The 21037-nt window shown below is 42.7% G+C and overlaps 5 protein-coding genes across 7 annotated transcripts; 4 read left to right on the forward strand and 1 right to left on the reverse strand.

The window, feature by feature from the left end:
- The first annotated feature begins 145 nt into the window (after positions 1 to 145).
- On the forward strand, positions 146 to 1420 carry gp1bb (glycoprotein Ib platelet subunit beta). The gene is made up of 2 exons (XM_086111001.1): positions 146 to 272; positions 429 to 1420. Exons 1-2 carry the CDS (start codon positions 270 to 272, stop codon positions 1056 to 1058), a joined length of 633 nt encoding a protein of 210 aa, XP_085967127.1. The 5' UTR covers positions 146 to 269; the 3' UTR covers positions 1059 to 1420.
- Positions 1421 to 1942: 522 nt separating this feature from the next.
- On the forward strand, positions 1943 to 12462 carry dhx37 (DEAH (Asp-Glu-Ala-His) box polypeptide 37). The gene is made up of 27 exons (XM_086112263.1): positions 1943 to 2047; positions 2158 to 2263; positions 2331 to 2500; positions 2591 to 2703; positions 3416 to 3791; positions 4229 to 4377; positions 4481 to 4573; positions 4660 to 4756; positions 4930 to 5043; positions 5146 to 5362; positions 5957 to 6055; positions 6133 to 6203; positions 6289 to 6424; positions 6516 to 6592; positions 6753 to 6985; positions 7184 to 7295; positions 7376 to 7482; positions 8319 to 8507; positions 8661 to 8785; positions 8870 to 8986; positions 9379 to 9551; positions 9616 to 9730; positions 10356 to 10493; positions 10576 to 10670; positions 11093 to 11166; positions 11261 to 11358; positions 11446 to 12462. Exons 2-27 carry the CDS (start codon positions 2164 to 2166, stop codon positions 11520 to 11522), a joined length of 3465 nt encoding a protein of 1154 aa, XP_085968389.1. The 5' UTR covers positions 1943 to 2047; positions 2158 to 2163; the 3' UTR covers positions 11523 to 12462.
- A 324-nt stretch (positions 12463 to 12786) lies between these two features.
- ufd1l (ubiquitin recognition factor in ER associated degradation 1) lies at positions 12787 to 16782 on the forward strand. Its single transcript, XM_086111603.1, has 12 exons — positions 12787 to 12914; positions 13125 to 13257; positions 13962 to 13994; positions 14083 to 14204; positions 14360 to 14490; positions 14585 to 14657; positions 15239 to 15307; positions 15392 to 15460; positions 15571 to 15621; positions 15698 to 15786; positions 15945 to 16029; positions 16123 to 16782. The coding sequence occupies exons 1-12, from the start codon at positions 12912 to 12914 to the stop codon at positions 16195 to 16197; spliced, it is 933 nt and encodes a 310-aa protein (XP_085967729.1). The 5' UTR covers positions 12787 to 12911; the 3' UTR covers positions 16198 to 16782.
- A 368-nt stretch (positions 16783 to 17150) lies between these two features.
- Positions 17151 to 20726, forward strand: c5h22orf39 (chromosome 5 C22orf39 homolog). Of its 3 annotated transcripts, XM_086111606.1 has the most exons (4): positions 17151 to 17488; positions 17984 to 18151; positions 18867 to 19020; positions 20580 to 20726. In XM_086111606.1, exons 1-3 carry the CDS (start codon positions 17459 to 17461, stop codon positions 18996 to 18998), a joined length of 330 nt encoding a protein of 109 aa, XP_085967732.1. In that variant the 5' UTR covers positions 17151 to 17458; the 3' UTR covers positions 18999 to 19020; positions 20580 to 20726. The 3 variants fall into 3 exon arrangements, with proteins under 3 accessions (XP_085967732.1, XP_085967731.1, XP_085967733.1); XM_086111605.1 differs by lacking the exon at positions 20580 to 20726 and having other exon boundaries at positions 17160 to 17488; positions 18867 to 19309; XM_086111607.1 differs by lacking the exon at positions 20580 to 20726 and having other exon boundaries at positions 17420 to 17505; positions 18867 to 19309.
- mrpl40 (mitochondrial ribosomal protein L40) lies at positions 19036 to 20995 on the reverse strand. The gene is made up of 5 exons (XM_086111604.1): positions 20846 to 20995; positions 20640 to 20720; positions 20041 to 20196; positions 19756 to 19837; positions 19036 to 19659 (listed from the first exon to the last, which is right to left on the reverse strand). The coding sequence occupies exons 1-5, from the start codon at positions 20905 to 20907 to the stop codon at positions 19432 to 19434; spliced, it is 609 nt and encodes a 202-aa protein (XP_085967730.1). The 5' UTR covers positions 20908 to 20995; the 3' UTR covers positions 19036 to 19431.
- Between the last annotated feature and the right edge of the window lie 42 nt (positions 20996 to 21037).

A 21037-nucleotide genomic window follows, 5' to 3' on the forward strand; every position in this document is an offset into this window, starting at 1 on the left:
TTTTCATTTTCAAACTTGAGAAAGGAATGTAACAATTCGTAATAATGGAGCATGTCGAAATATGTTCGATTCAATAATTTTTTTTTTTGACTTATGAAAATAATGCCTAGCGGCCTATTAGGAGATGAACTAGCGTGAAAATAAAGCGAGATAGTGCACAGCACACATCCTGTTAGAAATGCTTATCAGTGAGGGCCAGCCGGCGGCATCACACTCACAGTGAAGCTGGCGAGAGCAACACGCCTCGACAGGGACAACATACAACACTCATGGTAAGTACAAAATAATATTGTCATGTCATATTTTTCATAAATTTAGTTAGGCCTTTGGCACCTGCATCATATCAGGCCAAAGGCTCACCTCTGATTTTGAGAGTCATGACCCGGATGACTGAGAATCATCACCATTCAGCTTGTTTCTCTCTTCAGTCATTCCCGAGGATGAAGGAACTCCAACTTCTGTGTCTTCTCATCTTTGGAGGTCAAAGTTCTTTGGCATGCCCGCATCCCTGCAGCTGTCATGGGAGCCAGGTGGACTGCAGCAGCAGGTTTCTCAACTCCTCCAACCTGCCCAGCATCTTCCCTGAGGGCACCACCGAGCTACGCCTTCACAATAACCGGCTGACCACTCTCCCGAACGGGTTTCTGGACAATCTCTCATCCCTTCGCCAGATATCCCTGTACAGAAACCCGTGGACGTGTGACTGCGGCGTCCTGTACCTGCGAGCCTGGCTGAGACGTCGTCCCGGCGGAAGTTACTCTTCTCAATTGCACGTTAATTGTAGCTCCCCTCCCCACCTCAGAGGGAGATTGGTGGAGTATCTGACTGAGGAGGAGGTGCTGGACTCCTGCCATTACTGGTACTGTGACCTGGCCTTGACTTCGCAGGCGCTCCTGTTTGTGTTTGTGCTGGTGCAGGCCGCACTGCTGGTCGCCGTCATCGTCTTCCTGAGGAGGTTTGAGAAGCTCTCCAGGGAGGCCAGGAGAACCAAGGAGGAGAGCCTCACAGCAGGAGAGAGAGAAACTGTGTATTTGCCTCTAACTGACAGGAGCAGTTGAAACTGCTCTATGTTCCACACAAAAATGGTAAAGAATAAAAAATAAAATCTTGGAGATGCAGAAGGAGTTTTTAAAATGTCTGTAAAAGCATAATAAATGTTGGTGATTGTAGACCCTATTATAGTCTTCAGTAACCTGGAACCTACGCAAGCTCACATTCACACCTATGGCCATTTTAAAGTCTTCATTGCACTGAATATGCATGGTTTGGGAATGTACTGTAGGTTATACAAATACTATTGTGAGTCATTTAATACATTTGGATAAAATTGACCACATTGTCCTGTATTGTATTTTAAGTGGGTCACTATGGAAATTGTGACACATTTTGTTGTATTGGTAATAAAGATATATTAACGGAACCTCATGTTTTCCTCAACTGTTTTGTGGTTGGGAACAGTTGGATTTCCCCAAGCGTCTTATATAAGAAACCCGTAAAAATTACAGTTACTGTAACATGCAAATTAAGCAATTAAAATTACTCGTCCACCAAATTTCCTTACGTTTTATTTTTTTTAATCCGAAACAAGAAGACATTTAATTTAGGCTGATTTTCGGAAAAGAAGAGGATTGGGTACTAATTCTTCCAACTCTCGATTAGTTTGTTTCTCGCATGGTACTGTATTCTCTTGTTTTTATTTGAGGAAGGCTATCGGGGCGGGTACAGTATATGTTTTTAGTACGGACACATTTGACGGGTGGACTTACCCATGGATACATGTGAGGTTTCTAAAACGTTACACTAATGTGTGAATAATTCGATAAAATTATTTCCATTGAAAAAATAAACTATGTGTACTTTTTTCTGTTTCTCGTGCGTGGTACTCCTTGGTTTGATTTTACTTTGAAGCGGAACCTTTCGTATTGGGACTGTTTTCATCACGAAAACATTTTATTTTAGGACTTCTGTTTACACGTGAGGTTGAAGCAAAGCGGTCATAAAAATCGTGGCGGTGCTCATGATATTATTTGCTAAGTGGAAATAAACGGTATGTAGATTTTATACTATTTTTGGTTGCGAGTTGTATGAATAACATTTATTGTACGTAACACTGTTGGGGTTATAAATGCGTGCATCTATTCGTTTGCCCTTCCTTAGGTAGAGATGGGCAAATTGAGAAAGAAGCACAACTGGAGAGGGAGGCAACAGAGCGAACCTCAACAACCAATAAACGGAGAAAAGGCTGATATTGTAGTTGAACTAGGTGACTGAAAACGACACTACGAATACACTTTTCTTGGACTTATTTTTCATGGCAATTTCTTCCGTAGATGTGACAAGACTTAAGGGTGTCGATGAGAGCAACGCCTTGGTCCTCCCGGCCAGCAAATCCAAAAAGAAAAAGTCCTCAGTGACTCCCGTTTCCAAAAAGAAACCTCTCACCAAGAAGCAGAGGAAGGACCTGCAAAAAGTGCTGGAGAGAAAGCAGAAGAAAGCTCAGGTGACAAGTCGACACTTCCATCCCCAAAATCTCAACATCTCGGACTTTTCGCACTTTTGCTTGACGTGGACATTATTGTGTTATGTGCAGAGAGCTGACATCCTGACACGACTGGCTGAGGTGCAGGTTCCAGAGTCTGAACTGAAGCTCCTCTACACCACATCCAAACTGGGCACAGGGGAAAAGCTTTACCACACGAAACGGTATGTTGAGACAAAGAAAGTAGTAGGGGCGAAATACTAGTCGTCGGGATGCTCGTATTTTAGTTTTTTTTTTAAATCCAGGTTGAGTCTCGAGACAGCCGATATCGAAAACAATGCAACTTCCCAGGAATGCATTAAGCACATTTCATTTCTTCAATAGTAAACCACACTTTTTTAGGAGTGTGTGTCTTAAATTTATAGAATCATTACAGCTGCATAGTTGTTGAATGACTGCTTGACTTTGCTAAAATAACAATATTGATGAATTGCTTTGTTAAATGCAATCAGTGGGGCCTATATTTGTTTGTCACACTCGTTAGATGTCTATTTGAAGATAAGTAATTTGAATGTGTCGCATTTGCTCACTTGTCGCTCTTTCAACTTTTTTGATGATGCATCTCAGCAAGCTGTTGGTTAGACCAGGCTTTGTAGACTTGTCCTGTAAGGCAGCGTGTAAGCAAAATGTTTCTACATTTTCTCTCCGTACAAAAGCTTGTGTCTAACTCGAACACAAACTCTGAGAACAAAGGCGTTATGCACTACAGATCACAGACTGCCGAATGAAGCCAGCTCTTTCAGGTTTCTTTCAGCCGATACCAATTTTCTGCTACGTGATGGCCCCGATTTCCGATCACATGACCAGACTGCAACAACCCAAGTAACAAGTGGCTCTTTTTTTAAGTGTTAGATGACTTAGTCCTGGATTTTTCAGGTCACCTGATGAAGTTGTAGATGGAGCTTCTGGACCAAAGATCAGCAGCGTCAGTGGGGCCAATAGGAAGAGAAAATGGAAAGAAGAAGAAGAGGAGGAGGACGATCAGGGAGTAAAAGATATGAGTGACGTATCAACTAGTGATGATGACGATCATGATGAGGAGGAAGAAAACAATGAAGTGAACAAAACTCCGGCGATGAGTGAGTGTAAAGAAACAAGTCCTGCCTGTGAGGAGGTAAAAGAGGAGGTGAATCAGGAACAGCAGCGGACACAGAAAAAACAGACTGAGGAGTCAATTTCCAATGACATGACGACGGCGACGTCGTCACAGCCGGCGATCTTCATCCCGGTTGACAGATCACCAAAAATGCAGGTTTGTCAATGATTATGCTAATGATGTAATATTACTAATAATGATAATTTAGCTTTGTTCAAGGGCAAAAAAAATGGCGCCACAATTTGCCTTTGTTTAAATGTTCACCACAATAATTTTGACAAAGGCCCCTTAAACAGTGGCCGTCTGAGACATTTTTTCTCTCCTGCTTCCAATGTCATATCCGACCCCTAAAACTCCACGCCTGTGCCCTTTTATGTTGAAAGTGGAGCTGAAAAAAAATGTAACCACAGCTCGTCTCAGATCGCCGACACAAAGTAATGTAAACGTCGTTATCCAATGTATAACCTGCCTCATCTTCCTTGAACCAGCCTACTAACTAAAAAATTGACAAACAACCACATACAGTATATGACAGTTGTTGATTTTATTAGTATATTATTCATTTATGATTATCTCAACACTCGTGGCCATAGGCTGCTCGTTTGAAGCTACCAGTGTTGGCAGAGGAGCAGATCATCATGGAGGCCGTGAGGGAAAACCACTGCGTCATCATCTGTGGACAGACAGGGAGTGGGAAAACAACACAAGTGCCTCAGTTTCTCTATGAAGCCGGCTACGCCAGGTGAGTTGGTCCTCGGGGCTGGAATGCACCCTTTTGAAATGATTGCGATCCCGATTCAAACATTTCAAATTGGAGGCAGTGATCATGTGTCCTCTTCCTCCAGTGGCACTGGCATCATTGGCATCACCGAGCCGAGAAGAGTTGCAGCTGTCAGCATGTCGCACAGAGTCGCCAAAGAGATGAACCTCTCCACACGGTAACTCACTCTCACAGATTCGCCCCGCGGCTGCTTCGAAACGACGCCGCCCTCGACTGAGCGATGTCTGTATTTTGTCTGTTCAGCGTGGTGTCCTATCAGATTCGATACGAGGGCAATGTGACGGATGAGACCAAAATCAAGTTCATGACGGACGGTGTTCTGCTGAAAGAGATCCAGAAGGTACAAGCTTTTTGAGCAAACAGATCAGATTTAAAAAAAAAAAAATTCTACTCTGTTTATTATCTTTGGTAGCATCCGATAACTGAGTCAGCATCACCGGAAGGTATATAAGACTATATAATAGTTGGGGGGTTTTTTTGTTTGCTTTTTTTGCTGAATCCATGTCATGTCAGGACTTCCTGCTGCAACGTTACAGCGCGATCATCATCGACGAGGCCCACGAGCGAAGCGTGTACACGGACATTCTCATAGGACTGCTTTCTCGCATAGTTCCCCTCAGAAACAAGGTGACATACACTCTGTGTATGTGTGTGTGTGTGTGTGTATGTGTTTTTAAATGATAAGTAGTGTGTTAATGTTAGCTAAGCAGCAGTTTTCTGCATGTTCAGAAAGGTTTGCCTATGAAGCTGTTGGTCATGTCCGCTACTCTGCGCGTGGAGGATTTCACCGACAACCAGAAGCTGTTCAAGACGCCTCCGCCCATCGTCAAAGTGGACGCCCGCCAGTTTCCTGTCACCATACATTTCAACAAACGTACCCCGCTGGATGATTACACGGGGGAGGCGTTTCATAAGACCTGCAAGATCCATCGCATGCTGCCTTCAGGTGCGCATCAGAAGATTTTCATGTTTTGTTTTGTTTTTCCTAATTGAAGGCATCGTAAGGAGGAAAAGTAATACGGTGGCCCCTCGCTTATATGTGATCCAGCTTGTCATCTATTTATGATTTTTAAAAAAATCTTATCTTCTATTATTTGAAGAAAAGCTTCGCTATTCACCATTTTCTATGTACTGTACAGTATATTAATAGGGGAGTGTCAATTATTCGTGGTTGTGCTGGGTCCATTTGCACCGTGAATAGCAGGGTTCCACTCTGTTATCATAGCATTCAGTTGTGTTTGTTTTCCCAACACCACTGTCAAGTTGCAAACTGATCCATTCTGTAGAAGAAAAAAAAAATCAAATCTTAAAACGCAATGATTGTATTTCTGGTATTTTTCAGTAATAAGTCTCTCCTTCCCCCCAAAAATCTATTTTAGTGACAATTTTGATGGAACCGCGAATGTTTTTGTTGTTCCAAAGAAACGAACATAACAGGAGGGTTAAATGACATTTGTACAACTTTTGAAGTCACACCTGCCAACGAAGGTAGTTTTGGCGATTTTAGTTGTAGACTCAGTTTCTTGTCTCCTTGCTTCAGGGGGCATTCTGGTGTTTCTCACCGGCCAGGCGGAGGTTCACAGCCTTTGTAGACGACTGCGAAGAGCTTTCCCCTTCAAGAAGGGCGACGCAATCACCGGTGAGTGTCGCTCGCGCTAAAACAACTCGGATGGAATCTAGGTTTTGGCTTAATTTTGAAAGCATTTTTCTGTTTAGCTGATGGTGAGGAGGACGACACCTCAGAAGCAGTAAAGAGGTTCAGAAGGGCCAAACAGAAGAAGAGCGTTGTAGGTTGCACTATTGCGTTGTCTGTCATTTGACTACATCGATAACTGATTACATGATTAAGCGCTGCGTTGTCTCCACTTGCAGTCACTGCCTCGTATCGATCTGGACAATTACTCTGCCCAGCCTGTGGATGAAGGGGACGAGGACAGAGAGGCTGGGATAGCCGAGGACGAGGACGAAGGCTCGGACTTGGACATTGGAGATGACCCTGACGACGCAGGCAAACGTCGCCGCTCATTTCACCGCTCTTTAGGTCCGTGAAATACTCTACTACATCAAAAGATGAACTAGGTTGTGTTTTGTCCCCATAGATGTGAAGGGTGACCCGTCCATCCCCATGTATGTCCTCCCGCTTTACTCTCTGCTGGCTCCTGAGCAACAGGCCAAGGTGAACACAACCAAGTTAACTCTACCGTATCTTTACTCCTGTAGCATAACCTCAATCAAATCACCTACAATCAACTGTGCCGTGAATTAACACCGAAAACATGTATCATGAGAAGGGTTTAACTTGTCTAAAGTGCTTCTGTGTGTGTGTGTGCATGCAGGTGTTCAGGGCCCCTCCCCCTGGTACTCGTCTGTGTGTGGTGGCCACCAATGTGGCCGAAACCTCCCTGACCATCCCTGGCATCAAATACGTGGTCGACTGCGGCCGTGTGAAGAAGCGCTTCTATGACCGCGTGACGGGCGTGTCGTCCTTCAAGGTCACATGGACCTCGCAGGCGGCAGCCAATCAGAGGGCGGGCAGAGCGGGACGAACGGAGCCAGGACATTGTTACAGGTCAATGTGGCCCTAGCACGGATTAATGGCATTTATATTCATTTCAATGGGCAATACTGATTTGAGACACAAATGTTTTGAGTTATGTAACTGGTGATGGAATTAATTTAAACTTGTAGGTCAGGCGACCACTTTATGTGCTTTGGGGTTATCATTAAAGGTTAGGAAACGTTGATTTATGCGATCTTCCTCCTGCAGGTTGTACTCATCGGCAGTCTTTGGTGACTTCAGTCCGTTCTCAGAAGCAGAGATCACTCGCAGGCCGGTGGACGACCTGGTCCTGCAGATGAAGGACCTCAACATCGAGAAGGTCTGTCTCAGGTCGTCACCTAAAGTCTATTTGCAGGAAAAAATATATATATATTCACATACGATATGTACGACACGCAGGTGGTCAATTTCCCCTTCCCTACTCCTCCTTCTACTGAGGCTCTTGTAGCAGCAGAACAGTTGTTGGTCTCCTTAGGAGCTCTGAAAGAGCCCCCTCGCCTTGGAAGGTAATTGTCCCAACTCTGATTCTATTCCATTTATCAAAAGAGTGTTCTCCCGCTAAATCTTGGTTCATCATTCGTGCCCATTCAATATTGCAGATTTTTCAAGCCATTGTTTGTTCTGGGTTTTTACAACATGCGGAATTGACTTCCTGTAATGCTCTCACATGTCGGAAAGGAGAACCACAGTCATGTTGAAAGTCAGAAAAGTTCACATTCCGGTTTTTCACAAATTGGGGGTGGATCTGGAACATATTCCTGGTGATAATCAGCACTTCATGGCATTTTACAATGGAGAGGGCCATACACCGAACAGCCAAAACATTCGCAGCGTTCCTCTAATCCTCTTGATTCTTCCTATGCTAGCTTTCTCTTTACAGATATTGATACTGACCAGTTGGGAGCTGCACACACCCCTCACCGCACTGTCTCAATTGTAACTGCACAAACAAGTTGCCACGCAGCTGTAGATGAGTCAACTCTTCTTCCCACAGTCCTACAACAACTAATCAGTAGAATGTTGCTTATCTGGAGGATAGGGTGTGGAGAAAAAAACTTGACGTGCTAGAAAGAAAAAAAATTGACTGCAATTTTGGAATCAGCATGACAATTTACTTTCATCATCGTGAAAATCTAACGCAGCAGATTACATTTTTTTCAAATTGTTCCCCAGCATTATTGACCAATTATCGAATCAATAATCAATGTTTTCGAATCAATCCTCTACTGAGTGTCACTAGCCCAGAATGTACTGTATGTGTATATTTGTTCCACGCCATGGTTGTTTTCTTATATTCTGCCATCAGATGTGTCGTTTATGAAATGTCGGTGTCTTCTTCCAGCGTGAAAGAGATGGAGCGAGCAAGGTTGAGCTGCCCCATCACCCCGCTGGGCAGAGCTATGGCCTCCTTCCCCGTAGCACCGCGCTATGCCAAAATGCTGGCGCTGGGCCGGCAGCAGGAGTGCTTACCCTACGTCATCGCCGCGGTCGCCGCCATGACAGTCCGGGAGCTTTTTGAAGACCTCAACAGGTAAGGAGCACAAACTAATTGATTCAGTAACTCAGGGGTTCTCTTAAGTTCTTGGGTGCGGAGAGCCAGGGACGCCTTACTGGGAAGACAAGATTGTACATTTGAGAACCTCTGCAATATATTTTTTCACCCTTTTTGATTTTGGATGTTCAGACCTGCAGGTAGCGAAGACGAGAGCGCCAAGCTATCGCAGCGTCGTGCTCGGATGGTCCAAATGAGGAGGCTGTGGGCGGGGCAAGGACCGTCACTCTTGCTCGGGGACATCATGGTCATGCTGGGTAAATTTGTTTCCTCTCACATGGCATGTGCGGCAAGAACCTGCATGAAACTTAGACCACATGTGCGTGTGCGTTTGACATCAGGTGCTGTCGGTGCGTGTGAGTTCGCCGGCTGCACTCCTAAATTTTGCGAGGAGAACGGCCTGAGGTACAAAGCTATGGTGGAGGTTCGCCGACTCAGGAGTCAACTCACTAATGCGGGTACTGAAACTCATTTGATTGCGTTTGTCATAGCCTCATATCTTGAGAAGAAGAAGAAGAAGAAGAAAAACCTTTATTTGTCTCACAATGGAGAAATTCACAATTTACAGCAGCAAAAATTATGAGAAAGTAGAAAAATAAGTATGGTGAAGCTGGTGAATTTGGAGTTTTCATTTAGCTGTATACTATAATCATGAAAATTAACGAATGAAATATTTCAGTCTGATTGAAGTCCATCTATATAATTTATGGGATTTACTTGTTGAATTCAAGTGCTGAAATAAAGTCACTTTTCCGTGATGGTTCTCATTTCTTGAAATCCACCAGTGGTCAGTGTCGGTGTTCATAATGTGGCATAAATACACATCATCTCATTTTCTATTTTTGCACAGTGAACAGCGTGTGCCCCGATATGGGAGTGTTCGTCAACCCCAAAATGTCTCCCCCTACGGCGCACCAGGTGGTCTGCTTGCGACAGATCACTCTGGCAGGCCTCGGTGACCATCTGGCGAGGAGAGTACAGGCGGAGGAATTGTTAGACCCGAAATGGAAGGACGCTTACAAGGTGTGCTTTAGATAACCCTAACTGCCAACACCTGTGCAATTTCTACCCCTTTTCCTGTACACAGACACCACTCATGGATGACCCGGTGTTCATTCACCCGACCTCACCGCTGTTCAAAACGCTGCCCGAGTTTGTCGTCTACCAGGAAATAATGGAGACCACCAAGATGTACATGAAAGGTCAGGGAGCGCGGCTACTTTTTGTGTGTCATATACAGGGAGTACTTGACTCAACCCATATTGTATGTTTTTGTAAGTCCTGCAATGTGATTGGACCATAGCAAAAATGCGTTATAGTCTGATGAAAGCAAGGTCTAACTTTTGGGCCATAATTCCAAAATGCATCATCATCAGAAGAAGACCATCCCAACAGTGAAGCATGGTGCTGGCAGCGTCCTGCTTTTTTTTTTCTTCTTTATTTGGAAATGGGGCCTTTAGACAAAGTGGAGGGAATTATGAAAAGTTCCAAATAGCAGTCAGTGTTAGCACAAACAGGAAAAGCCAATTAGATCAGCAGTGGAATTTTATTTGGGGCTATTCACTGGTACTTTAAATGGTGGCAAAAATGAATTTGAATGTGATTCGTTAATTCAGCCACATCCCCAGGTAGCAGAGGGTGTGCGCACTTATGCAAGCACATGATTTCAGCTTCATTTTACTTCTACTCATAAAAATTAGTTGGGTAGGCATTATTAGATTGTGCAAGTGTACTGACCGTAAAGACTTAAAAGCCAAATTTCCCCTTTGAAGCCTGTTTTTACACGTTTCTGCCTCATTGGTGATTTGATGGTTGTGTTCCCGTCAGGTGTGTCTGCCGTCGAAGCCGAGTGGGTCCCTCAGCTGCTGCCTCAGTACTGCCATCTTGACTCTCCTCTGGAGTCACCGGCGCCGTGGTTTTGTTCCTCCACAGGCGGCATCAGATGTCATCGCTCAAGCACCTTCTGTAAGCCGGGAGCAAGAACGTCACCTTTCAGTCTGTCTTTTGTCCACTCTTGACACGAATGGCACACTTGGTGTTTTTGCAGTCCGAGTGGCGTGGCAACTTCCCGCGGTGGAGACGGAGTATCCCGATGGTCTGGAGAGATACAAACTGTTTGCTCAGTTTATTCTAGATGGGCAGGTACTACCGACAGACTCGATTTTCAGTTCTATCTGCTCAAAAAACATCGGTTACGTTCATATAGTTTTATGACTATTATAAACCTCTCTCTTTGCGGCTTCTCCCGCACGGAGGATTTTTATGGCTGAGTTTTACGATACTACAACAGTTCTAGTTCATCTCATATGTTGGATGCACTGTGCCTGACATAGACTTTAGACTGTATTTTGTAGTTGGATGTTAACATGCAAGTGATAAAAAGTCGTTACTCTAAAAAGTGCCATTTGAGTGAAACTTAAGCCATGTTCCTGAAAACGGTGTGTTTTTTTTTACTATGTTTCATTAAAAATCGCAATTGCTAAATATCATGGCATGGTTTGACTTTACAGATGTCATGTGTAAAGCCTTGGTGGTGGTCTTGAGTTTTCATGTGTGCTGTGCAGGTGTGTCCGAAACTGAAGGCCCACAGAAGCCATCTGCTGTCAAACCCCTCCATCATGATGAAATCATGGGCTAAGTAAGTCAATGCTCACATACACGCGTAGCTTCCCTGTCTTCAACAATACCAAAAAAACAAAAACATTCTAACTTCTTCTCTCTTTGTGCTGTAGGCTGCAGCCCAGGACAGAAGCCGTGCTGGGAGCTCTGGTGTCGCAGAGAGTCGACTGCAGAGACGCTCTCCTCGCCCTGTGGAAGACTGACAATAAATGTACGGACTTGATATGCTGTAGCTGCCAAGATGGAGTGTCAGAATTTGTTTAACACGTTTTTGCCTCGTCTTATTTCCTCCCCACAGTTTTGCTGTCTGCATATTGCATGTGGCTACCTGAGGCCATGCATCAGGACGTTGCCAAAACTTGGCCACCCATATAAAGGCCAACTTCTGAATGGAAAAAAGCCCTGCATTCATCCTCCGGTTGTCATTGAATGACCATTTTCACTTTGTTGCATTTTACAAACTCTCTCTACATGGATTTTATGAAAGACAATACCTCAATTACGATTCAGCTGAATTTGAATTGTGCCCCCGTTATAATCATGTGCATCTGATTTGGTCTTCATAAGACTCATTAAAATATGAACACTTTGTTTTTTTTATGAAGAACAAAAACCCCGGTGCATGATGCTGCCGTTTCACTGTAGGTATGGTGTTCTTTTGGTGACCGTTGAGCAGTGTTGTGTTTACAACAAACAAACCTTTTTGTAATTTTGGCCAAAAACTTCAACCTTTGTTTCATCAGATCATAACACGTTTTCCCCAGCGTTGGGCTTGGATGTTTTTCTTTGTAAAATAAATCTTGCCACCCTAGTCCATGGCCAAGCCTCAGACATATGAAGACGGGAGATTGTTGTCAGTTCTCCTATACAGCCAGTACTTGCCAGAAATTCCTACAGCACAATTCACTGTTATGTCAGCCTCCCTGCCTAGTTTTCATCGAATCTTTTCATCAATTTTGGAGCGCAATCCAGTTGTTGGTACTGTAATACCACTTTTCTCCACTTCATTATGACTGTCCTTACGGTGTTCCATGCTATATTTGCCAGGAATAACTTACTAGTAGAATGCCTCAACTTGATGTTATTCAAAGACACATTTATTGTGCTGAGTTTGAACATGATTGGTTAATTCCCGGTCACTTTCACAGTTATAAGCACATGCGTACACTTTTGCAACCTCATTCTCAGTTTATTTTTCATTCCTCTTTGAAGGACTTTTTCAATTAAGTTATACAAGTTATACGTCACATTGATGGTGGATTTCTTTTAAGATTCAGCTTGGAAAAGGTGTATTGCATATAAATATTCATTTGAACTTTGTGGACATTTTAGAGTCTTTTTTTAAATGTTTAATTAGGTAAAATAGTCTAAGTGCAGATGGAAATAAGACAGCGTCATATTTTCATGTAATGTATGTACTGTTCTGTTTAAAAATCAAACAAAATGCGAATCAGTCCTACTTTTACCGGGGTCTGTTCAGACAAGTATTTTTACCTAAGTACTTTTGGATTGGATTGGATAAACTTTATTGTCAAATGTTTAAATTTTAAGCAAATTTTGCTACCCCTGCTTAAACACTACAGCATTGGTCAACACTGTAAATATTTCACTATTGACCTTTCGTCATCTTACGTCACAAGTACTTCCGGTTTGGGCGGAAGACAACAGTGGAAACCCTCGGCTTATATGTACATGTCAAAATAACTTAACACAACCTCGTATTCTTGTTTTGGGCTTCGAGGGAACAAAGACAACCACGTCGACATGGTAACTAAGGCTTTTATCTGTCGCCGCTGACGAAGCCGTCAAAAAACTACTACAACTCGACGCTGTTAAGCTAGCTGCCGCTACGAAGAACAACACGGCCAAAACACGCACCGTCATCATGTCACTTAATCTGAACAAACCACCATTTTTTTAGTTCTCTCTCATGACAACCTGTTGCCGGTCGTAACAAGTTTGCTTCCCCCCCCACAGTTTTCCTTCCAAGTTTTAGATCACCCGATGTCCCGTGGCTTCCAGAACCGCTTTTCCACTCAGTACCGATGCTATTCTGTATCGATGCTGGCCGGTCCCAACGACCGCTCCGACGTGGAGAAGGGAGGCAAAAGTAAGATGCAACCATGCATGATGCCATGTGATGCTCAGTGATGTTGTTAAAAAGTGTATGTGTGGGATGTACGCAGAAAACTGCCCGGAAACAGTAGTACCTTGACTTACGATTGACCCGTTTTACGAGATTTTGAATACAGTACTTCTTCGAAAAAGATCCATCCATTTTAGGCCATCAGAGCAATCAACTGTCAAAACGGTAAACATGGTGATAACGGAGCTGTCTTCTTGTGCCACATGACCAAATATTGTATATTGGCATAAACAAGCTTAAAGCGCTCCATTCATAGGTCTAAAATGATCTTTGTCCAGATCGTTGTAACTTCAGGACACCCTGAAAATGGACTGAGGGCGAATATGTAAACTGTTTAAAAATGCATTGTTTTGAAGTAGGGTTGAAGCGGTTTATGATAAATAAAAATCATGTTAACATTTCAGATCAATGGTTTTACTGTTTCATATTTTGATTGAGTTTAGATTTGGTGCAATAGTAAACAAATGGAGAAATAAGACTAACAATAACAAAGAAAATGTGACGGTGATGACAATCTTTTGTTTTTAATATTTTTGTTGTGATATTTTTAAATATTGTTTGATTATGGTTGTGCACATGGTGTCCAGTATTTTTGCATTTATCTGAAATATTGCATAGTTGCCATGAGAATATTTAATCCGAGTAATCACAAATGATGTATTTTTCAGTCATAATGCCACCTTCAGCGCTTGACCAGCTGAGTAAGTGTTTACCTAACATTTCCACTTGAAATGTCCTTTTTTTTTTAAGCTTCTCCCAAAACGGTCTCTGTGTTATCCACCTGTACAGGCAGACTTAATATCACCTATCCGATGCTGTTCAAGCTGACCAACAAGAACTCCGACCGAATGACACACTGCGGCGTTCTCGAATTCGTGGCGGATGAGGGAATCTGCTATCTGCCACACTGGGTGAGACGAGACGAGACACAGCGAGAATTGTCATGAAACACACAAGGATGCAAATAAGGCGACCTCGTTAGGAACCCCATCTATTAATTCATGTAAATACATGGCACACTTTTTTATATACAGTGGTCTTTCCACTCTCTTCATTTCCTTCTCAGATGATGCAAAATCTGCTTCTGGAAGAAGGTGGTCTGGTCCAGGTTGAAAGCGTTAACCTCCTGGTGGCCACCTACTCCAAGTTCCAGCCACAGAGTCCTGACTTTTTGGACATTACAAACCCCAAAGCAGTGTAAGGAGTATGACGGCACAACACCCAACCGATTCTGTTCTGCGTAGTGGTATGTAATGTGTCTGTAAAAAGCATTATTTTACCATTCTTTCAGCCTGGAGAATGCTTTGAGGAACTTTGCGTGCCTGACCACCGGTGATGTCATAGCCATCAACTACAATGAAAAGGTACACAGATCCATCCATGCCTTATGTTGACAAGGACATCGTTGAGATGAGGCAGGCAAGGCCATTATAGGCGCACTTAACATCAACATGGTAGTATCAAATTCCATGGTAGTACCTGTTATTATCCATCCATATTCCAATCCGCTTATTCTCATGAGGGTCGCGGGCACCCTGGAGCCTATTCCAGCTGTCTTTGGGCAGTAGGCGGGGTACACCCTGAACAGATTGCCAGCCAATCGCAAGGCACACATAGACAAACAACCCATTCACGCTCACAATCACACGGAGGGACAATTTGGTGTATACAATTAACCTGCCATGCATGTTTTTCGAATGTGGGAGGAAACCGAAGTACCCGAACAAAACCCACGCAGGCACAGGAAGAACATGCAAAGTCCAAACAGTAAGGCCGTAGCCGGAATAAAACCCTGCACCTCTGCACTGTGAGGTAGACGTGCTAACCAGCCGACCCCTGGTACTATTATGATTATTATTATTTTTTATTTTGGGTGGAATAAGTGAAGCTTTTGTTTGGGTGTGGTGCTCTAGCTCCCCACAAAGAAAAAATGTATTTCTTTCAGATTTATGAGCTGCGAGTAATGGAGACCAAGCCAGACAAAGCAGTATCCATCATTGAGTGTGACATGAATGTAAGTATGATTTTTTTTTCTTCGATCCAGCGTGTGATGAAAGTGTGTTTCAGTGCCACTTTGTCTATGTGTTGCCACTCCCAGGTGGATTTTGATGCACCGCTGGGTTACAAAGAGCCTGAACGCCGGCCTCAGCACCATGAAGAACCGACCGTATGCGCCGCATTTAAACTTGCCTATTTGTACATTAAAAAAAAAAAAATATATATTTTTTAATCTTCGCCACAAAAATGTCTGTTTTTTTTTCTTTTTCTCGACCTTAGGAGGAGGATGCAGATCCGAGCACTTACGCCGATATGGACACGCGATTCCGAGTGAGTATTTCTTATCGGGGTTGACTTGTGTGTTCACGTCTTCATCTTGATGACAATGCGTGTGTGTTCTCCTCAGGCCTTCACTGGTTCTGGCAATCGCTTGGATGGTAAAACCAAAGGGATTGAGCCCAGCCCTGCTCCTCTGGGCCCCAGCGACATTATCAGGTTCATACAGACTTTTACTCATTTCATACTTTATACTTGTATATTTGTGGCCTCGTGTAATTGCGGTCATTATTTCATCATATTGAGTCAGTCTATGATCAACTGATTAAGCAATATAAAAAACAACAAGGAGCCAATCATATTGTTTTGTCATGCAGAGGTATCCCCAACTACGAGTTTAAGGTTGGCAGGATCACGTTTATCCGAAACTCGAGGCCACTGCCAAGAAGATTGGCTGAGGATGTAAGTCTTGTTCAAATTTTCAGCACAGTACAGTTACAATGTAAATCATATTTCAGGATATTTGCAAGTGAAGCCTTTTGTTTTACCTCTCAGGATGACGCTATGAACAGATTCATCGCCTTTTCCGGGGAAGGACAATCATTACGCAAGAAGGGCAGAAAGCCATGACGGGGTTCTAGCGAGGAAGCGATTTGTTGGCTCATGCACACACACACACACATGCAACATGTCTTGCCACCTACACCTGCAAAGTGAAAGCTTTCTTTCAGGTGCACTGGGACGTTGACGTCTTGGATGCTTTGAAATTGCAGTTGTGCTGTGGAGGTGATTTTGTACTTGATTACGACCGGGGCAGTCCCTTTTTTTTTTTTCTTTTCAATTGAAGCTGAGATCCGTAAAATGCTGCCAGCAGTGATTTTTGTACCCCCGATTGTGTTAGCGGTTGGTTTGAATTATTTTCCCAAAACATGACCAAGATTCACTCTTGAAGCATCTTTATTCGGATTTGAATTGCCTCTTACTTGAAGGTTATATTTGTCTGCTATTTTCCCAGTGGTAATATCTGCAGTCCACCTCATTAATACAGCTGGCCCATTATGGTCAATTATTGTGACAAAATGGGTGCAATATTTTTTGAACTTGTTTTTAATAATAATGAGAAATGTGTTTGAATTTTTTTCCTGAGTTATTTTAGGGATCTACAAGTGTTTACTTTTTCATTATTTATAGATGAATAAAGGATTGTTAAAAGTACATTCGGCATCCTCGTGGTTATAGACTGCAACATCGAACGGGATGGCACACTCATTTGTCACTGTACTTGCTGCTATTTTGCATTGTTCTATACATACGGTTTAGGGGCCATTTGCAGCCAGCTGTCTTTTTTTCCCCATCGCACAGCATGTATTAAAATTAATTTTGATATGCCCCACAATGGTATTTAAAAAAAAAAGATGTTTACAAAAGAAAGCATGGGGTGACTTGAGTAATACTAGCACGACTGTTACTAATACTGTACATGTTTTTAGACATGCAAATAAATTTACAGCTAAAACAGTTACAATTTCTTTTCATAACACTGGAGAAAAAAGACAATTCCGTTTCAGAAACGAACAAATGTTTTTTTGCGCCACGGCCGTCGTATTCCAATTTCGTCGTAAATCCAAGACTTCTTGCGCCCTGCTGCTTTCACGGTTGCGTTTTTAATTTGTGTAGGAATTCTGACAGTCACCCTTTAAAATTAAGCTATACTTTGGGATAAGGTGTATGGTACAAATTATGCATACATATTACGTTGGACAGCGTCAAAACATTTAATTAAATACATTCATAGGCAATGCAATATTTTCCCATTGTCTAGCATGGAACTACGAGCGATGTAAAAACAAGCGTAAGTGAACGCATCCATGGTTAGCACGACAAGCTAGCAATGGAGAAGTCTGAAGGGAAAGCATGGAGGGTAAAATACACACTGACGTACTGCAATATTTATTTATTGAGCTAGTAGTGTTCTCGCTGATCCGATCTTAAATATCGCCTGGTGTTAATGTTAGTCTAAACTGTAAATTAGCAAGGTGATGTGTTCGTGTTGCTAACATGACCACTTTAGCAACAACTGAATGACAGCTGTGAAGTCATATTTTCTTGATGCATTCACAAGTGAATTTTATGTTTTTTAATGTGTATTTCTCGACAAATGTCCATGTCGATATTTCATCTTGCATGTCTTAATGTTTGACATTGATCCTAAAAACGTCTTGTGTTTATAATTATCTTTATGGGCTAATTTACTAGGCTTAAATGACCGTGAAACCGTGGTGATATTTTTGCTCCAAATACTTATGGTTGTGCTATTCATCGTACAAACAATGTCCAATAACAGCAAAGTAAAATACGACTACTACTAATAATAATAATCATAATAATGATCACCTTTCCTGCGTTTGTGTTGCAGACTCCACGTGCCTGCAGCGACTACTGGAGTGAATACAGACACTGCAAGAGCTTGTGGAATCGTTTCCATCACTACTACACCTATGGGACCTCTCCATCCTGCTATCAGTGGAAAGAGGACTATTACAACTGTAAAGCGTGCGAGAAGAGCACAGGTGCTGAGGCCAAGGTGAAAACATTTTTCATGATAGACGTGCCATTCATTTTTCTTGATATTCAAGACATTTTGGCTGGGGAAAATAGGTCATAGATATATATGAACCAAAAGTGTACATCTGTACTCATACTTGTAACCATGGTCCAACCCCCCCCCCCCCCCACCCCCATTCCGCTTCACCAGCCTAACCTATACCAGGGGTGTCAAACTCATTATTGTCGTGGTCCCTGTTGTAGTTCCATTTCCCCCCAGGAGGTTGTTATGAAACCATATATTACAGTTCACAACAAATTAATGGATAACTACTTTAGAAATCAGAAGTCAAGAATAGCGTTTCAAGTCACTGCAATAAAAAAGTGTTTGCAGGAGCTCATGGTTATTTATTTGAAATTTTGGAACAGATTTTAGCAAGCATTATGGAAAGTTGACATGCTTGATTTGCTTTTGGGGCCACATAAAATGTGGCGGGCCAGATTTTGACCCAAGGGCCTCAGGTTTGACACCGGTATATACCTTTTGAGTCGGAGTCATGTCAGCCATGTGGAGATACCTAAGGTAAACAACGCAGATGACTAAATTTTTCGGCAATTAAAAATTACGACTTGGAAAATGGATGATGGAACTCTCATGGGGCAACAGAGGGATCAGTGGTGCATCATAATGTTAATTTTACAAAGTAAAATAGTCATCTGCAAACACTGAATTGGGATTCCCATCTGTTTTACAGGAAGCGCTGCAGAGAAGCGAAAGGAACAGAGTAGCAGAACAGAGAAAGTTCCCCCCGGTGTGGGAGCTGAGGCGAGACCCACCCAGCGACTGGCACCTGCCACTCAACCATGAAAAACCTCAGGACTCTTGAACCGTCATACACAAATGACGCGGTAACTATAAACAAATAGAATTTGAATCTTTATTGTCACTGCACAGTGCTGTACTGTATATATCACAAATGAATGAGGTGTTCAAGTTAAGTATCAAGTACAACTTTATTGTCAAATGTGCTGTATACAGCACAGATGAAATTTCTTCCCTCTCACAACATACAACAAGTGTTAAAGTACTAAACACTTGGGAATTTAACTCAGGTTATTCCTTATTGCTGTTCTTTGTGCAATGTGTAGCGCTTCGGTCCTTAAGACAAAATAAAACAAACAAATGTGACAAGTCCAACCTCATGGAATGACATGTTTGCATCATATTGCACACATTGTCGATCCCATAGTTGTACGTTTATGACAACTGTTCCTTTTCCCCTGGAAAATAAAACAACACTAAACTATATGCACCGCACATCACTGTGTGTAGACTTTAGTGATGTCGGTGTACTTCCCGTCGGGTGCTTCGTAGTTGGCCTTTGGCGGTGTGTAAGCGGGGCCCTCGCGGGAGAAGGGGAACATGAGGGGGTCTGGTTGCAGCGCTGCCTGGTAAAGCTCCTCTGATTCAGTCTTGAGCTCATCCAGTGCCTCTTTCTGGGCTTCGAGGGCAAGCTGGATGGCCTGCATCTCAGCCAAGTGCTGCTCCTGCAAAAACAAACAAACAAACAAACAAACATCATATGTTGCCCACAAACTGTATGTTTTTTTTTTTTGGGCTTTTGTTAAGGGGAAGGTGATTACATGTTTGTATCGACCCCATTCTTTGAGCAGCAGAGCTCGGCTTTCACTTTCATCAAACGACAGCCTAGGAGCAGAGCGGACCCTTTGGAGAAACAACAAATTCAGTATTAGGAAGTTTTAATTTAAAAAAATGTTCCCATAAATAATAAGAACAGTGAATTGATCAGCATAAACCGTCAACAATTCAAAAACCTTTAAAAGCTGTACAGGACAACAACAAATAAGTGGTTTCATGTTAAGGTGTCATAAAATATTTTAATGATGTGAAAAATTATGAGATTGTACCTGGTCTCATCCAAACATTTGGTTGGGGTGATGAAGTCCTCGATTGGGATCAGCTCGGGGGGAACCCTCTCCAACTTTTTCAACTTTTTCTTCAGCCTCTCCCTCATCACCTGCTCTCTTCTGGGGTCTACTTTCTTCTTCTTCTTGGGCTCCGCACTTAAAGGACACACATGTACAATGTACTATTACCAACAATACTTAAACAGCTCTGCAAAAGACAGTCCGATATTTTTACATTAGTGCTCAAGGCTTTTTATATACATTTGCTTTTATTGTATGCAGTCAAACACGGTTTCATTATAAGAGAGACTCATGTGTTCTTTTTAACCAAAACCAAAAGTTAGCTAGCTTATTGCTAACACACGATGCAAAAGGCCATAGACTGGCTAATGAGCATCAATGTTGTCCTACTGATAAGCTTTTTAGCAGTGGATATTTGAATCGGTGCAGCAACACATAGACAATATAACAAATGAAGATGATTTGTGCCAAGGCTGTATCTTGATAAAAATACATCGGTCGTTGGTCTTTGGTTTCAGTGAAATTCTGGGCTTCTAAAAAAAGCACAACATTGCTGCATGTCCGAGCAAAAAAATTACCTGAGGGGAGCAGACGTCCTCAGTGTCATCACTGAAGTCAACCAAGGAACGTGAACGCCACCATTTTCTACCGATACACCACTAACAAGGCACAAACAGCAGGAAAGACAAGGTAAGGCCAAACAATCTGCAGAAGCAATGGTCCAAGGAATAACCTTTAGCCGCCACGGCCTTGGCTTCCGTCAGAAATCGCTTTCTAAACTCACCCCATCAGAGCGGTCTGTCGAGATAAAATGCTACCTACATAGCGAATTAAAGCCGCAGCCATGATTTTCAGTTCACTCAAAGAACGAACTTACAAGAAAGGAAGAGAACTATAATTTCACATGTACCCACACATCATTACACTGGGCAAAGGCGCGGCGCCGGTTGATGACGTGCTGACAGCTAGCGAGCTT

Source organism: Hippocampus guttulatus, chromosome 5 (genome assembly GCF_054856545.1).
Source record: "Hippocampus guttulatus isolate MCC_2025c chromosome 5, RoL_Hgut_1.0, whole genome shotgun sequence".
Taxonomy (NCBI): Eukaryota; Metazoa; Chordata; class Actinopteri; order Syngnathiformes; family Syngnathidae; genus Hippocampus; species Hippocampus guttulatus.

Excerpts from the sequence above, each read along its gene's own strand:
- mrpl40 (XM_086111604.1), bottom strand. The coding sequence starts at position 20,907 with ATGGCTGCGGCTTTAATTCGCTATGTAGGTAGCATTTTATCTCGACAG. Across the intron at positions 20,197-20,639 it reads AGGACGTCTGCTCCCCTCAG|TGCGGAGCCCAAGAAGAAGA; the intron begins GTAATTTTTTTG and ends GTGTCCTTTAAG. Across the intron at positions 19,838-20,040 it reads AAATGTTTGGATGAGACCAG|GGTCCGCTCTGCTCCTAGGC; the intron begins GTACAATCTCAT and ends GTTTCTCCAAAG.
- dhx37 (XM_086112263.1), top strand. The coding sequence starts at position 2,164 with ATGGGCAAATTGAGAAAGAAGCACAACTGGAGAGGGAGGCAACAGAGC. Across the intron at positions 2,264-2,330 it reads TGATATTGTAGTTGAACTAG|ATGTGACAAGACTTAAGGGT; the intron begins GTGACTGAAAAC and ends TTTCTTCCGTAG. Across the intron at positions 8,786-8,869 it reads GGACATCATGGTCATGCTGG|GTGCTGTCGGTGCGTGTGAG; the intron begins GTAAATTTGTTT and ends GTTTGACATCAG.
- ufd1l (XM_086111603.1), top strand. Across the intron at positions 14,205-14,359 it reads TCTGCTATCTGCCACACTGG|ATGATGCAAAATCTGCTTCT; the intron begins GTGAGACGAGAC and ends TTTCCTTCTCAG. Across the intron at positions 14,491-14,584 it reads ATTACAAACCCCAAAGCAGT|CCTGGAGAATGCTTTGAGGA; the intron begins GTAAGGAGTATG and ends CCATTCTTTCAG.
- c5h22orf39 (XM_086111606.1), top strand. The coding sequence starts at position 17,459 with ATGGAGAAGTCTGAAGGGAAAGCATGGAGG. Across the intron at positions 17,489-17,983 it reads CTGAAGGGAAAGCATGGAGG|ACTCCACGTGCCTGCAGCGA; the intron begins GTAAAATACACA and ends TTTGTGTTGCAG. Across the intron at positions 18,152-18,866 it reads GCACAGGTGCTGAGGCCAAG|GAAGCGCTGCAGAGAAGCGA; the intron begins GTGAAAACATTT and ends TCTGTTTTACAG.